This window comes from Eucyclogobius newberryi, unplaced genomic scaffold, assembly GCF_026437365.1.
Source record: "Eucyclogobius newberryi isolate DKJ021-1_F unplaced genomic scaffold, fEucNew1.0.hap1 SCAF_21, whole genome shotgun sequence".
Lineage (NCBI taxonomy): Eukaryota > Metazoa > Chordata > Actinopteri > Gobiiformes > Gobiidae > Eucyclogobius > Eucyclogobius newberryi.
This window is the reverse complement of record NW_027315846.1, coordinates 10,554,104-10,569,561: the sequence shown is the minus strand read 5'-3', so window position 1 is coordinate 10,569,561 and position 15,458 is coordinate 10,554,104. Positions and strand designations below refer to the sequence as shown.

The 15,458-nt window shown below is 38.5% G+C and overlaps 1 protein-coding gene across 1 annotated transcript; it reads left to right on the top strand.

Annotated features, from left to right (window-relative positions):
* Nucleotides 1–669: 669 nt before the first annotated feature.
* On the top strand, nucleotides 670–8,013 carry LOC140370468 (solute carrier family 2, facilitated glucose transporter member 1). The gene is made up of 11 exons (XM_072457633.1): nucleotides 670–795; nucleotides 1,105–1,168; nucleotides 1,870–1,968; nucleotides 2,706–2,866; nucleotides 3,690–3,930; nucleotides 4,803–4,965; nucleotides 5,643–5,827; nucleotides 6,152–6,253; nucleotides 6,377–6,478; nucleotides 7,259–7,462; nucleotides 7,812–8,013. The coding sequence occupies exons 2-11, from the start codon at nucleotides 1,154–1,156 to the stop codon at nucleotides 7,989–7,991; spliced, it is 1,452 nt and encodes a 483-aa protein (XP_072313734.1). The 5' UTR covers nucleotides 670–795; nucleotides 1,105–1,153; the 3' UTR covers nucleotides 7,992–8,013.
* The last annotated feature ends 7,445 nt before the right edge of the window (nucleotides 8,014–15,458 follow it).

The following is a 15,458-nucleotide window of genomic DNA, read 5'->3' as shown; positions in this document are numbered from 1 at the left end:
ACTTTTATTATTTGGCTCAAAGAAATCCATTATATAAATATACATATAAAACAATAGCTGAAATGAGACAGACATAAGCTCAAGTGGATAGCTTTTCATTACAAGGGCGTAGATCACAATAAAAGTCATTAGTCCGTAACAAAAGGGGCATAACAGCACAATCCAAATCAAAGCATAAAAAACATAATGAATAGAAAAGGCTTAAAAACAACAATGTAAGCACACGGCAGAATTAACAAGGCTTTTCTTTGTTCTTCTTACTTTACTTCATACTGATGTAAACATACTATAAATAAGATTCTCACATGTTCAAGACTTGGCTTCACAGTAATGGGCCCAGAAAGAATAAGGAAATTAAACAAAATATGTGTTTTTAAGGTTTCAGGGTTCAACATTACAACAGCTACAATATAGTTAATTACTTTAGGGTGGATTCTGTGGTTACATAATATTCAATTTTAGATGACTGAGCATTTAGCCCAGAACTAACTCATGTCCATGGTTTGAGTCCTCTGCACTTGTACATCAACTTCATAATTATCTCAATGGCTTGGGCCTGACTGAAGAGCAACTTTATTCTTTAATGGTCCGTTTATCATAATGGATTCAAGCCAGAATAAGATGGACCTGACAGTTGTTCCGTTGCATGTAAATGACCAGCACCATTCTGTCGGAGCGGCCCCAAATTCAGCAGTCAGGTGCGACCGGGGGGCTCACGAGACGCTCCAGGAACAAACTCAAGTGAAAGGAACCGAGGAAGTAAGAGCTTTCCATGTCCAACTGGAACAAACACAGGTGAGAACATGAAACTACTGAATATATGGATGTTTTGTATTGTATTACATTTGTAGACTGGCATTTGATTATGTCACTGTTAAGTTAAAAAAAAATGTAACTTATATAACGTTTCAGTGATATATATTTGCAAATAATATCAATTCAATATTGTATTACTATTATTATATGTTTATATGAGTGTTTTTTGTGCTGGTTCTAAGCTTGGACACATGTAAACATATAACTAACTAACTTTAAGTCAGGGAGGATTACAGCTAAGAGAGATCATACGATTGATATATTGTAATCTAAACATGTTTTTTACAGCAGAAGAACTAAATGCACTTTCATCTTGAGTTAAGTCTGATCCACACAAATGGCAATGCTGGAGGTAAGATTTGTGTTCATTGTCTGTGTAATCCTTCAGCTGTCCAGGTGGTTTCAGAGCAAAAGAAGAGTAAATTATGTCAACAGGACAATTTCCTTGGTTTTTTGTCCAGTGGACATAATTTAACCTTCTTTTGTTCATCAAAACACAAACAGGCAGTAATTAAGATTAAAGTAATTATAAACGCAGAGGATAACAGTTGTACGAAATGAGTACATTGTGTGAGTGTGAAAACATGTGGTCAGTGTCATCAGTGACCTCTGTCATAAAGCCACATGTGCAGCAGCGCTTCACTCAACTTTCAAATTAGACTTCTCTCCAAAGGGAACCTGTTTTTTTTATAAAGAAAATAGAATGTTATATCAAATTATAAATTAGTTTATAATTGACCACTTATATTCTTTGTTCAAAATGAGTGTTTGCATATGTTATAGTAAGAGTAATGGAGTATAGTTAAAAAATAATAACAATAATTGTGGTTTGACTGACACATTTTTCAAAATGTTGAAGTAATACACGATGCATAAAGTAGGTGTAGCAAGTTTTACATTGAGACACCATGAATATATTGTTGTTTACAGACGAAAATATATTACTTAAACCTTTCAGATTTAGATTTAGTTGATATCAGTCTTGCACATCTACTTCAATTAACTCGAATTATAATAGAATATTTTTTCATATACTCCACTTGTATCTGACAGAGCCACATGACCGTTCCTCTGGTGACGTCTATCCTGGCCACTGTCCTGGGATCTCTCCAAATCGGTTACCACACGGGAAATATTAACGCGCCGGCTAAGGTGAGCAGACAGGTTACCTAAAGTCACAAGTATAATCAAAATATCACACACAGGATTCACATCATGCATATTTGTAGCTCAATGAAATGTCTGCAGTGGTTTAGAACAAAGTAGAGGCAAAGTGGGTATAAGGCAAAAGTTCACCTTGTCTCCTGTTCAAATACCTCACCATCTCTGAGATACAGTCAATAAAGTCACATTTACTTGAAATGTCAGCTCAGACCTGGTTCACAGCCTTGTACCAAAAATCAGCACATCTTTGACATCTTTCAATTTTCACAGGTTTTACCCCAGAATAAAAAAGAATAACTCTAACTAATCTAACCCAGTTTGTTTATCAATTTAACTAGACTAAATTAGAAACTATGTAACTTTTCTGGTGTCTCCAGGAGGTGTTTGCCTGAAATGTTTCACAGTATGGCATTGGTATTATCTATGTATTCAATTACAGATGTTTTTATTGCTAAAATAAAGCATTATTACCTTGAGAGGGGTCACCACTCTCCACAGATCTGACATGTAACTTGGCATGTTGCTGTCCCCTGCTTGTCGCCATGGAGAAAGATATATTTAAGATAAGATAAGAGATAAGATAAGTTATTCCTTTATTGTCGACACATGGGGAACATTTTATGCTACTTTGTGAATGAATGAATGCAAGCATAATGTACAATAGATTAGATTTGATTGTATTGTGATATTATAAGCATAACAGAGAAATCTTTTCCCTCCTCCAGATAATCGAGCAGTTCTTCAACCAAACGTGGAGGGCCAGACACAACCAGACTCTGCCGGACCACAGCCTGACTCTGCTCTGGTCTCTCTCCGTCAGCATCAAGGACTTTGGAGCTCTGATTGGTTCTCTGGGAGTCAAACACTTGGCAGACTCCTATGGCAGGTAACATGAAGAGAAGTTTAGATTTGTAATCTCTGTTTATGTCTCAATTTCAAAATATAATCTAGAGGAATCGACATGACAAATAAGGCACACTCTAATTTAACAAGACATGTTAAAAAAAAGAAAGGTTTAATACATCAAAACGCTCTATATTGCATTATATTATAATCTATCTTTAGACTTTTCATACCTCAATAGATGCTTGGGTAAAACAATTAGATGATTATAAGATAAGATAATCCTTTATTGTCCACACATGGGGAAATTTAATTGTTGCAACGCAGGTAGATACAGAGGAAAAGAACAGATAACTTATAGGAAGTTTAAAAAAACACTCTCAATAGAAGAACTCTTATAAACAAAAACAAAAAGGGGAAAAATAAATAAAGATAAAGATTCAAAAAAATAAAAACAAAATAAATAAAAATGAATAAATTAAAAATAAATTTAAAAAATAAATTTAAAAAATAAATTAAAATAAAATATATAAAACAAAATAAAAAACAGCTAGCGTAAGACAAGATAATACTAATAATAATAATAATAATGGAAAAATAAACATTCTATTCTCATCAGATATATGCACATGAATGTGACACCATTGCATGTGAGCACGACAGTAATTGCACATAAATATTATTATGATGATGATGATGATTATTATTATTACATTATATATGCTCTAGTTTCTCATTTACGTCCCTTAGTTTGCTCAATCCATTGACATCTGAATGCAAACAATACAATGATATTTTGCCAGTACAAAGAGCTGACTATACTTTAGCTTGACAGTATATTTAGTGCATGTCACACCTTCTTCCAGGCGTAACTCCATCCTGATCGTGAACATCTTGTCGGTGGTGGGCGCGTGCCTCATGTTCATCTCCAAAGCCAGTCAGTCGTTTGAGGTGCTGATCGTGGGACGGCTCGTCTTCGGTCTGTTCTGTGGCCTCGTCATGTGCCTGAATCCTCTCTACATCCAGGAAGTGTCACCCACGAACCTCCGAGGGGCCTTCGCAACACTCAACCAAGTCTCCTTCGCCACCGGGATACTCATAGGAATGGTGTGGACATTATACTACTTAAAAAATATGACAAAATTGTAAAGATTTAGAGCAGTGTCAGCCCTATATTACAATGGTAACGCACAAATGATTATTGAACCAGTGACCTTTATGTCAGGGGAAAACGCTCAACGAGTTGGAACCTGGGTGGGAAACAGTACCAGGAATGTAAGTCAATATAACGTTTCCAAGAAGCATGGAATCCAAACGTGTGCGCGTACAGTATGTGTGTGTGAGTGATTAGTGGTGGTTGCAGGTTCTGTGAGCGCGGATTGGCGGCCACGGTCCACAATTACCCCAAGTCCACATGAGGGCAGCTGTGGCCACAGACTTATCACTATGGAGAGTGAAACAGTAACGCACAAGACTGTAAAGGGAATAACTGTTTAACTGACTAAAAACTGGCCAGTATGATGAGGCTGATGTCATTTGGGGCGGTGTAGCTTTTCTTTTTTTTTTTCTTTTTTTTTTTTATTAAAAGAATAAACACAGATCAATCAAAACTTGTGTATAAATAAAGATACAGTCCAATAACATTGTCAAAAATGAAAAAAAAAGAGAAAGGAGAAAAAAAAATAAAAAAAAATAAATAAAGAAAGAAGTGGTGTAGGTGTAGCTTTTCTTTGTGTGTTTGTTTGTTTCTTAATTACACAAAAAGATGAATTAAAAACAGGACAAACCTTAAAACACCAGATTAAAATCCCATGGTCTTATGACTCTTAGAAGAGCTAAAAAGGGAAGATTACAAACAGTCCATCACTGAACTATGTCACCAGGTACAACTTCAAACCGCCCATGGCTCTGTATTACTGTAGTTACAGACACTTGCTGTATCAGTGTATTCTCTATGTGCTAATATGGTTTATGTGCAGGTGGTGGGTCTGGAGACAGTTTTGGGGACAGAGCATCACTGGGACGTAATGCTGTCCCTGTCGCTCCTCCCGGCTCTGCTGCAGTATCTGGTCCTGCCGTTCTGTCCCGAGAGCCCGCGCTTCCTCCTCATCAACAGAGGACAGGACGACAAGGCCGAGACGGGTGCGTAGCAACACGGCTATATTCTGCAAATGATCCCTGCAAGTTATGTCTGGGATGAAGTGTAAGCCCTTGTCTATGTACACATATTTACTTTAATAATCTAACCTTCCTTCTAAAGTCTGCACCTGCACCACTACTTTCCCTCACGGAGATGTTACTGCTGTGCCTGGAATAAGATTTTTTTTTTTTTGAATTCGTCTCACGCATGGGGAAATTCCATTGTTGCAACACAGATTAGGTACAGAAGTAAATACTAAAAAAACAGATAACTTATAAAAACACTACTGTAGAAAACTTCTTATATTCTTAATAAAAACTAATAATAACACTCTTATTTGCAGCTGTTATATGGACAGAAAATATTGCACCAGAATGTAAATGTATCTATCTCCAAAGAGACAACAAAGTATGCTACCAGTACTACCAGGCCAAGTGACAGGTCAGATCTGTGGAGCGACGACCCCACTCACACTGAGAATGTGTAAAACATTGATTAAAAAAACTTTGTAATTGAAGAGATGTAAGTTAGATACGTTTTTCAGATAAAGCAATAAGATTTCCATGGAGACAAGCAGGTGGCGGACCCTCGACAAGAAAAGTCACATCCGTAAATCACTGAAGACCTCTCTATAATCCCTAAAACGATGGTAAAATCCGTCTCATGCTTGTCGCGTTAGCCCTGGTGAGACTGCGAGGCCACACGGACAAAGTTTACGCGGAGCTGGAGGAGATGAAGGAGGAGGCGAGCCACTCTCCGGCCGGCGTCACCGTGGCAGAGTTCTTCAAGAAACGCCGCTACAAACAACCCATCATCCTCGTGCTCGTGGTCAACCTGGGCAGCCAACTCTCCGGGTTCAATGCAGTAGGTCTTTTGTACTATATTTACAAGTCAACGTTTCTCTGCAAGCAACATGTGTACATTACAACGCTTATACTGCATGTATGTGTATGTTATAGTGTGTCAACTATGGATGCTCTAATGAGTCAAACTAAATTGTTGCAGTTCATATTAGTGCATTTTAATAGAAAACATCAGGAGCAACAACAAGAACATATACTGCACCTTTAAAACACATTCTTTTGAAAGGTGCAGTAACAGATCACAGCATTTACCCTCAACACCTTTATGGCAGATTCTTAAAAGGAAAAATACTTCACATTTAGGAATCTTTTTTGTGTCTTTCAGATCATTAATTACTCCACCAGGATGTTTCAGGCCAAGTTTGAAGAGGCCAAATATCTGACTCTGGGCGTGGGAGCCGTCAATGTATTTTTCACTTTGGTTGCAGTAAGTGCTTTTTTTACCTGAACCTTTAAGCACTGAGGTTTTCATTGCAAACCTTTTGAATTACCTACTGTGTCAGACAAAGTAAACTCACTAAATACATACAGTATGTTTTATGGGTTCTAGTTCTTCCTGATGGAGAGGGCGGGTCGGAGGAAACTGCTGCTCACTGGATTCATCTCAATCGCTGTGTGCAATTTGCTCATGACCATCGTGGACTCTGTGCTGGTAACTATGACAATGTCATAGACATAATTAATGAACATGATTTGTAAGATGTCATTTGATGTTTTCCATATGTCCAACAAAACATTGAGAAAAGTAGAGAATGAAGAGTTTGGGGGGCCGTCCATTTTCACAGCCATCTGATCTTTCCTCATTTTTATAGACTTATATTTTATAATAAATAAAAAGTCTGCAAGTCAAGATTAAATGATTACTCGACGATCATGATTATTCAGGTCAGAATATCATAATATGAAATATACAAATAATAAACGTGACAATTTTAGAATACTTTAATTCAGTCTTTAGTCCAAAATATATATATATATATATATATATATATATATATATATATATATATTTTATATATATATATATATATATATATATATATATATATATATGTAAAGTACTAATACGCTGCACATTAACTTTATTTTGTAATTCAGAAAGTTTCATTTCATAAACCCCAAAGTTACAAACTTGAGGAATAATATTTGTGACAACAGGAAGGACAGAAAATGTCACTAGCTGTGTAATCGAGTAATTGTTAAATTGTGTTTTTTTCCCCCTCAAATTAATCGTAAATTGAATATTGTGACATCCACTGATGTGAGTATAATTTGTATTTGACATAAACATTAAACAGAAATTATGAATTAAACTAAATTTCAGCTCGATCAAATCCAATCACTGCTTGATCACAAGAAATAAAACTGAATCAGCAGCAGTACGAGTCAGATCCCCTCCCACAGTGTCTCGCCCTCTGGTCCCTCTGTGCAGCACCTGGTGCCTGAGCTGCGCAGCCTGCAGGTGCTGCTGGTCTTCTGCCTGATCTCGGCCTATGAGCTGGGCCCTGGTCCCATCTCATGGTTCATCGGGGCTGAACTGTTTGACCAGCCGGGACGTCCCATCGCCATGGCCTTCACCAGCATGCTCAACTGGGGCGGCAAGTTCGTCCTGGCCTTGCTCTTCCCTCCACTACTGGTCGGTACAACATTTTCCTCAAAGTTTAAATGTATTGCTAAGTTCAGTGCTCAGTTTTTATGTAAAAATCTTCCCATATGTAACAATGCAAACATATGAAATGTATCAAGTGGCCAAAGCTGAATCCAACTCGATTGGGTTTCAAAGTTTTATGGGATTCAAGTTTCAGTACTGAAGTAAAAAGTACTTACTGTACAGTGTATTTAGTCAATAAACGAATCTTTGAAATGCCTCATCTACTACCCTGGAAAATCATGCAATTAAAGTATTTTGTATTACATTGCAACCATGTGCTGTAGTACATACAGTTGTTCCTTAATAGTTCCTGCTGTTTGTTGGTGCTGAACAGAAGCTGTGTGGGGCGTACGTGTACCTGTTGTTCATGCTGTTGGCGGTGGTGGCGTTCTCCTTCACTCTGCGGCGTTTGCCTGAGACTAAAGGACGAACGTTTGACGACATCGCAGAGGAGTTCAGAGGAGCAGAGGAAATCCCACTCAACAGCAAGACCGGCTTCAACACCTTCAACTGAGACTGCGTCTAAAGCTGCACTAGGTCACATGGTCATAGATGATGCTGTGAAACATTCTAGGCATCTCAATGGAGACAAGCAGGAAGCAGACCAGACCCCAGACAAGTTACATAATAGACCTTTAAATGTTCTGCTACATCGCTGGAAAAAAGATAATTTGGTTCTATTTTTATGAATACAATTAAACAAATGAATATTTATAGATGCAGACACAGGTTGTATAAGTAAACTAAAAAGAAAAATCAAAAATGTATTACTTACTTTTGTACAGTCTCTGTTCTACAACTAATCTTAAATTAGCCCAGAATGATTATGTGGCTAACCTGCTGTACATAGTATTTTGTGAACTGTGAATAAAACATGGTTAGTTTTGCTTCACTAATTTATTGATATCAACAATACAATGTGTTTCTTTATTTATTTTTTATTTTTTAAATCACACACATCAAACTGGCTGACGATTGACTGACTGTTTCGTGCATGGATAGATTTGACTTCATCCAGAACATGTTTCATCAAAGAAGATAAACATCACAATAAAGAGGACGATTGTTAGCAGAAAAATAGAACATAAATATTGCAATTGGTACACATAAAAAAATGATCTTTATTTATCTACAAACGTATCTTCTTCCTGTAGCTGCAGTTTTAAACCTCACCACCAGGAGAAGCTAAACTCCAGAACATGTGAGTTTCCTGAATGATCTTCATAAGAACAGTCTTAAACATGACTCAAACATCACTGAACTTCAGGCAGAGACAGAGGCAGAAATCTGACACAACAATGTTCATGCTGTTTATTTGCTTTAGTTTTTACATTTGTGAAACTAAAGGTAAGAAAACAACACATTTAAAATAGACTGAGTAACATATTATTCTTGTGAAATAATCAGATTTCTTACGTTATTTTCCAAAGCTGCACAAAATGTGTTTCAAACTCCTCTTGACGTTATCAAATTGGAGGGTGAATTGATCAGCGGCCTGCGGTGTTCCCATAAGGATTCAAACTTTGAACACATCCTCTGGTACAAACAAGGGAAAAGTGCCAAATTCAAACTCCTGGGCTTCCTGAACGCCAAGAGCGCTTCCCCCGAGGACGATGTCAAAGATGGCATTGGTTTGTCTGGAGACGGCCGCTCCAGTGCCACTCTCTCCATCAAGAACCTGACAGTGGAAGACAGCGCTGTGTATTTCTGTGCAGCCAGACGACACAGTGGTGCAGAGCCTTATAAAGAGCTCACAAAAACCTCCTGCCTTTAAATATCAGAGCAAAGAGCCACCTGCAAACAGACAAACCACAAGTCAACTCAGATGAACCCAGTGCAAACCTGCACCACTCCCACTACATGCTGCAGCTCCACACAACAACAACCCTCTGATCCTTCTCATACTGCAAATATGTATTAAGGTATTTAAACTGAGACAAAACAGAAATATAACAAAAGTAGGAATGAAACAATTAATCGATTAATCGTAACCAGGGGCGTATCCAGGATTTATAATTTTTTTTAAATAATAATAATATAATATAACAATATTTGAACCTTGAAAGATCAATAGGGGATTTCTGGGGAAACTCACATAAATTGCTGTTTTCTCTTTATTTTAGTTCTTGTTTTTGCCAATAATAATGGGCTTAACTAAAATAAGTTCTGTCACACTGACAGGAACTGTACCAGTCTGTGTCTTATTGTACAAACCACAACTTTTGCCACAAGTTTCATTGGTGTAAATAGTTTTTACCCTGTTTCATTAACTTTTAGAAAATTGAATAGTTTAATTTAAAAAATAAATAAATCATATTTATATTCTTATAATCTTCCAGCTACTTAATAATATAAATACATAATTTCTAATAGTATGTAGTTTACTATCGGACAGACAGTTATAGAAAAGTACAAACAAAAACGGTTTCTCTGTCTTTTTCCCTTTGTTTTCTCGGTTCCACATTTTCAACATTCGCCCAGTTAAATCTTTTCTGAGGCTGATTCCCCAGACGAGAGACGAGAGTTGGACTGGAATAGTTCAAAGTGACTTCCAACAAGGACCAACACAATACAGGAGATTTCTGATGTTAAAATGTGGTGGATCAGTTGATTTTCTGACACCACGAGAGGGAGATAGTTGTTACCGATGACTTGCCTCTAAAGAACCCTCCCCCCGTTACAAAGAAACACCTCCAAAAGCAGCTGCATCAGTCTTTTCTAACCATAGCCCCGTTTCCCCTGCTGCATCACAAACATGATCCTTTTTCTTCTCACGTTGGTTCATGGCATAAAAGGTGAGTGTTCCAAAAACATACATTTGGCAACTTTATGTGACAGTTTTTAAATTCCCTGTTCTTTCTTGCAGGACAATCCATCTCCAATCAAATCAACCAAACTCACAACCTGATAAAGTTCACTCACGAATCGATCCACGACAATGAGCTCACTTGTTCTCACTCCATCCCCAGCTTCGATCGCACATTATGGTACAAACAGGAGAAAAGTGGCTCCATCGTTCTGCTCGGTTTTATGAATCTTAACTTTCTTAACCTGGAGGAAGGCGTTCAAGGCAAGATGACTCTAAAGGGAGACGGTCGTTCACAAACAAGTCTCTCCATTTCAAATCTCACAGTGGAAGACAGCGCGGTGTATTACTGTGCTCCCAGTCTGCACAGTGATAAAGCCAGCCTCGCCGCCAATCAAAAACTACACGCTTTCAAGCACATTTGTGAACACCTGCGGGAATAAACCACAAAACAATGTGTCAGCCCACACGAGACACTCTGCACACGGGAAAGTCACATGCCGTCATATGAGACCACGACTGTGCATAAGCAGCCATTGTTTTTGTAGCGTTACATTGGACAATATCACTACAGGAGACAAAACACACAATAAAAAGTAATGATCAATGTCGTAAGGAACTAAATATATCATAAAATAACAAAGTCCGCCACAGAAATTCTGTTTTTGAAATGAAAATGTTGAAAAAGTTTGGTTTTAGTCATGATGTTCTTCTTTTTTTCAGTCTAAACCTTGATTTAATGTTGGTTTTGTCTCTGTTAAGTTTTTATTTGGATATAATTGAGCTAATCATTTTTTATTTAACTGAAATAATTGTGTCAAAAACTATTAACAGCCGCATCACTATAATGTTAAATATCCTGCAGCCCTATTTTAAAGACGGTAGGAAATTATGCTTAGTCCACCACAACAATTCAACACATTTCAACATGAATAAAGACCATGAACACAGTGTCATGTGCCATTTGTTGACAAAAAAACAAAACACATTGACCACACCCACTACACACACCCTCTTCATTGATTGGACGATTTCTTGGTGCAGTTCAACGTCTCCAAACAGATTCTCCAGTTGATTAGAAAAACGGCAAGATGTTCATTACACTGATTTTATCTTTTAACATCAATCTGGTTTCAGGTAACATAAAGTCCATGAAAATAGCATTGTATAGTCGTGATGAAGACGTACTAAACTATGATTTGTTTTGTAGGTTTTTCTCTGGTTCACCAAACGCCAACAGACATTTACCAGACAAAGGGAACCAGCGCTGAGATCAGATGTTCACATGACATTGAGAGCTTCAACCGAATCCACTGGTACAAGCAGCTGAGTGATGGACAGATGCAGTATCTGGGTTACATGCTGGCCAATCGGGCAAATGCAGAGTCTGGGGTCAAAGTGCAAATGAAAGGAAGCGCTAACAAAGGCAAAACGTGCACTTTAACCGTCGAGGAGCCGAGCAGTGCCGTTTACTACTGCGCAGCTTCTCTCACAGTGATGAAAGCTCCTGTTTCTCGTGACAAAAACCACACTGAATTAGCAGTTTGATATGTTTCAGCAGGCCACGCCCACTTTTTGAAGTAAACATTGCAGCTGCATGTGATGTTGGGCCGGTACAGACATGTTAATATAAGTTTTACAATCACATTCCCATCTGCAAACTATATACAATTAACACATAAAGCACTGACTGATAATAAATGAATGAGAGCTTGAACTAAACAGAATTTATCTTGAGTTGAGGAAATATTAACGGTCTTAAAATAGTATTTGCCAATGTTACGAGCATTAAATATTTTGCTTCAGTAAAAATAATAACTTGAAATTAGAAAACTAAATTTGCTTCTCCCAATGATAAATCTTTTTTGTTATCAATAAGCATTAAATGTGATCTTTCAACATCACTTCATATTGAGCTATTTCCATTGGTTTTGTTTTCTTTGTTGCTATATTAAGTTGTGTTGTTTAAATGTTGAGAATTCAAACAAAAATCTCTTCAAACTGAATCCTGTATTTCATTACTAAAACATTTGATAAATCATAAGGGTATTTATTATTGCAAAGGTTTACAAATCATCATGACAGAACAGAAGTACTGGCCTCTCTTAATGCCCCCTGTAGGTGGCGCTGCAGCTTCAGGAACACCACCAGGACTTGATTCAAAAGTGCCTCTGAGACTCAGACCTGTCACAGTAGATTTGATGTCTCAGAGCGGTCGACATGCTTTCATCATCCATCTGTTTGTCACTTTTGGGCGTTTGCCTCTCTGTTCAAGTCCACCAGTTTCCATCATCTGTCTTCAAAAACCCAGAGGAACAGGTCCAAGTGTTCTGCAGCCACGGGAGAACAGACTACACCATGATGCACTGGTACCAAAGATTACCTGGAGAACTGTCCCTCAAACGCATCGGACATATATACTACGAGAACAAAGACTACGACAAGGCCTTTGAGACACATTTCACATTCACTGGAGATTTGAGCGGGGAAAAAGCCAAGAACGCTTCCATGATTATAAAGGACGTACAACTGGAGCATAGTGCGGTCTATTACTGTGCAGCGAGCTATGCACAATGACTCCATATCATGTCATCCCTGTACAAAAACTTATATCGTGGTTTTGAATCAGAAATGAGAAAAGCTCCGCCCATCGCAGCTGCCGTGTCCTTCCTTACAACACTTTTCTTATTCGTTGTGATGGTAACGTGCAACTGAACACTTTGGACTTATTCTATATCTAACAGGTGACTAACGTTAGCTTTTTTATGTCAGATAATGCTACACTTCCAACTGTGATGTGAGAGTAAAGTCATTTGTAGTGTGTAGTTTCCATGGTAATTGAGTAAAATGCTATATTGCCTTGATATAGTTAATTTAAAGGTGCATTATTTAACTTTTCTGTTGGAGATGTTGTTGCTTTGTCTGAAAGGTTCCACAGTATGGCATCAAATGTATCTATCTCCATAGAGACAAAGCATGTGATGGCACAAGGCAAGTTACAGGTCAGATCTTTGGAGGGACGACACCGCTCACAGTAAGAATGTTTTTCAAGGCATATAAGCAATAAAAACATGTGCAATTGAATAAACGAGTGGTAGAAGTTACATAGTGCACCTTTAAAGGCCATGTTTAGAGAATAGCACTGGTTCAGTCTAGTTCTACCTCAGCTTTAGTCTTTATTTTGTTCATATTGTGTCTTTATTTAGGTAATTAGTTTTGCACAGTTATATGCACATGTTATAAAATGTATCAAAGTCTACCAAATATCTAAATATCTATATCATCCATATTTACATCTCTAAACATACACTTGATGCTAAGATCCAGTGCACTCATGATGTAATAGATTTAAGGCAGAGCATTTGTGCCATCAACTGACCAGAGACACAGCCCTGAAGCCAATCAGAACCTCTACTTCAAAGAGAGCGCCATAGAGGACCCTACAGAGCACCATAGAGCACCCTACAGGGCAACATAGAGCACCCTACAGAGCACCCTACAGAGCACCATAGAGCACCCTACAGAGCACCATAGAGCACCCTACAGAGCACCATAGAGCACCCTACAGAGCAGCATAGAGCACCCTACAGAGCACCCTACAGAGCACCATAGAGCACCCTACAGAGCACCATAGAGCACCCTACAGAGCACCATAGAGCACCTACAGAGCACCCTACAGAGCACCATAGAGCACCCTACAGAGCACCATAGAGCACCCTACAGAGCACCCTACAGAGCACCATAGAGCACCCTACAGAGCACCATAGAGCACCCTACAGAGCACCCTACAGAGCACCATAGAGCACCCTACAGAGCACCATAGAGCACCCTACAGAGCACCCTACAGAGCAGCATAGAGCACCCTACAGAGCACCATAGAGCACCCTACAGAGCACCATAGAGCACCCTACAGAGCAGCATAGAGCACCCTACAGAGCAGCATAGAGCACCCTACAGAGCAGCATAGAGCACCCTACAGAGCACCATAGAGCACCCTACAGAGCAGCATAGAGCACCCTACAGAGCAGCATAGAGCACCCTACAGAGCACTTTTTAACATAAGTGGGGATTTAAGTGAGCGCTCTCAAAAGAAAAGTGTGTTATGGATCGTTGTGAAGAACCAGGAGCAGAGTGGCGTGCACTTCTGCTCCTGGACAGCAGGGGGCGCTGTCACAAGGAGGCAAGAGACAAGGACAAGATCCAGGACTTAATCAGAAGCAACATGAACAGAAAGGAAGCACCTGCTAAAGCCGCAGCATCATAAACACTCAGACATTTGTACTGTATAGTTTTCTACATCCATTCTACTCTTTTAATGATGTTATTTTTTACAAAAGCTTAATACAATGATATTAAAGGTGCACTAGGTCAGTTTTCTAGTGGAGACGCAGCAGACGCCTGAAGCAAGTAAAAAACAGAGTTTACTCATTACAACTCATTAATACTAAAACAGCATAAAAAACTATCATTATTCAGTGTTAAAATGTATACAATTATATTATCGCATGATATTATAATAATGAAGTGGCATCTTGTGTTCAATCAATCTTTTCCCTTAGTTCATCACAATTCATCACTTTGGTTTTTGAAGTGAATCTGGTCATATTTTAATGAACTCTCGTATAACCTTTATTTGGATGTCACTTTCTGTCACATGATTATGACATCACTTCCTCCTGACGCTGTTTTAGCTCAAGTTCATTCTCACAATCAGTTTTCTTCCATCTCTCACCAGAGTCAAAGCCTTCACCAAAAGCCCTGAGAAAATGATACAGCTTTTACTATGTTTAGCTTTTCTCTCAGGTAGAAAAATATGACCCCAAAAAAAACAAAAACGTTCCATAGTACAATTACTTTCTAACTTCATTTCATTTTTTGCAGGCGTTTCTTGGGCTGTGGTTGTTCGTCAGTCTCCTTCAGGTGTTTTGGTTGAAAGTGGTGCTGAAGCCCGTCTCCTCTGCTCACACCATCGATCCGACTACAGAGTGATGCTGTGGTACCGTCGAAAACCTGGAGACACTGCTCTGGATCTCATCGGATTCGGATACACCGAGTTCAACAACGACAGCGTGGAAACAGCTTTTAAGAAACTCTTTAAACTAGGAGGAGATCTCAAGGCGGACATGAAGAACGGATCCCTGTTTATTACAAATGCACAGAAAGAAGAGCACACGG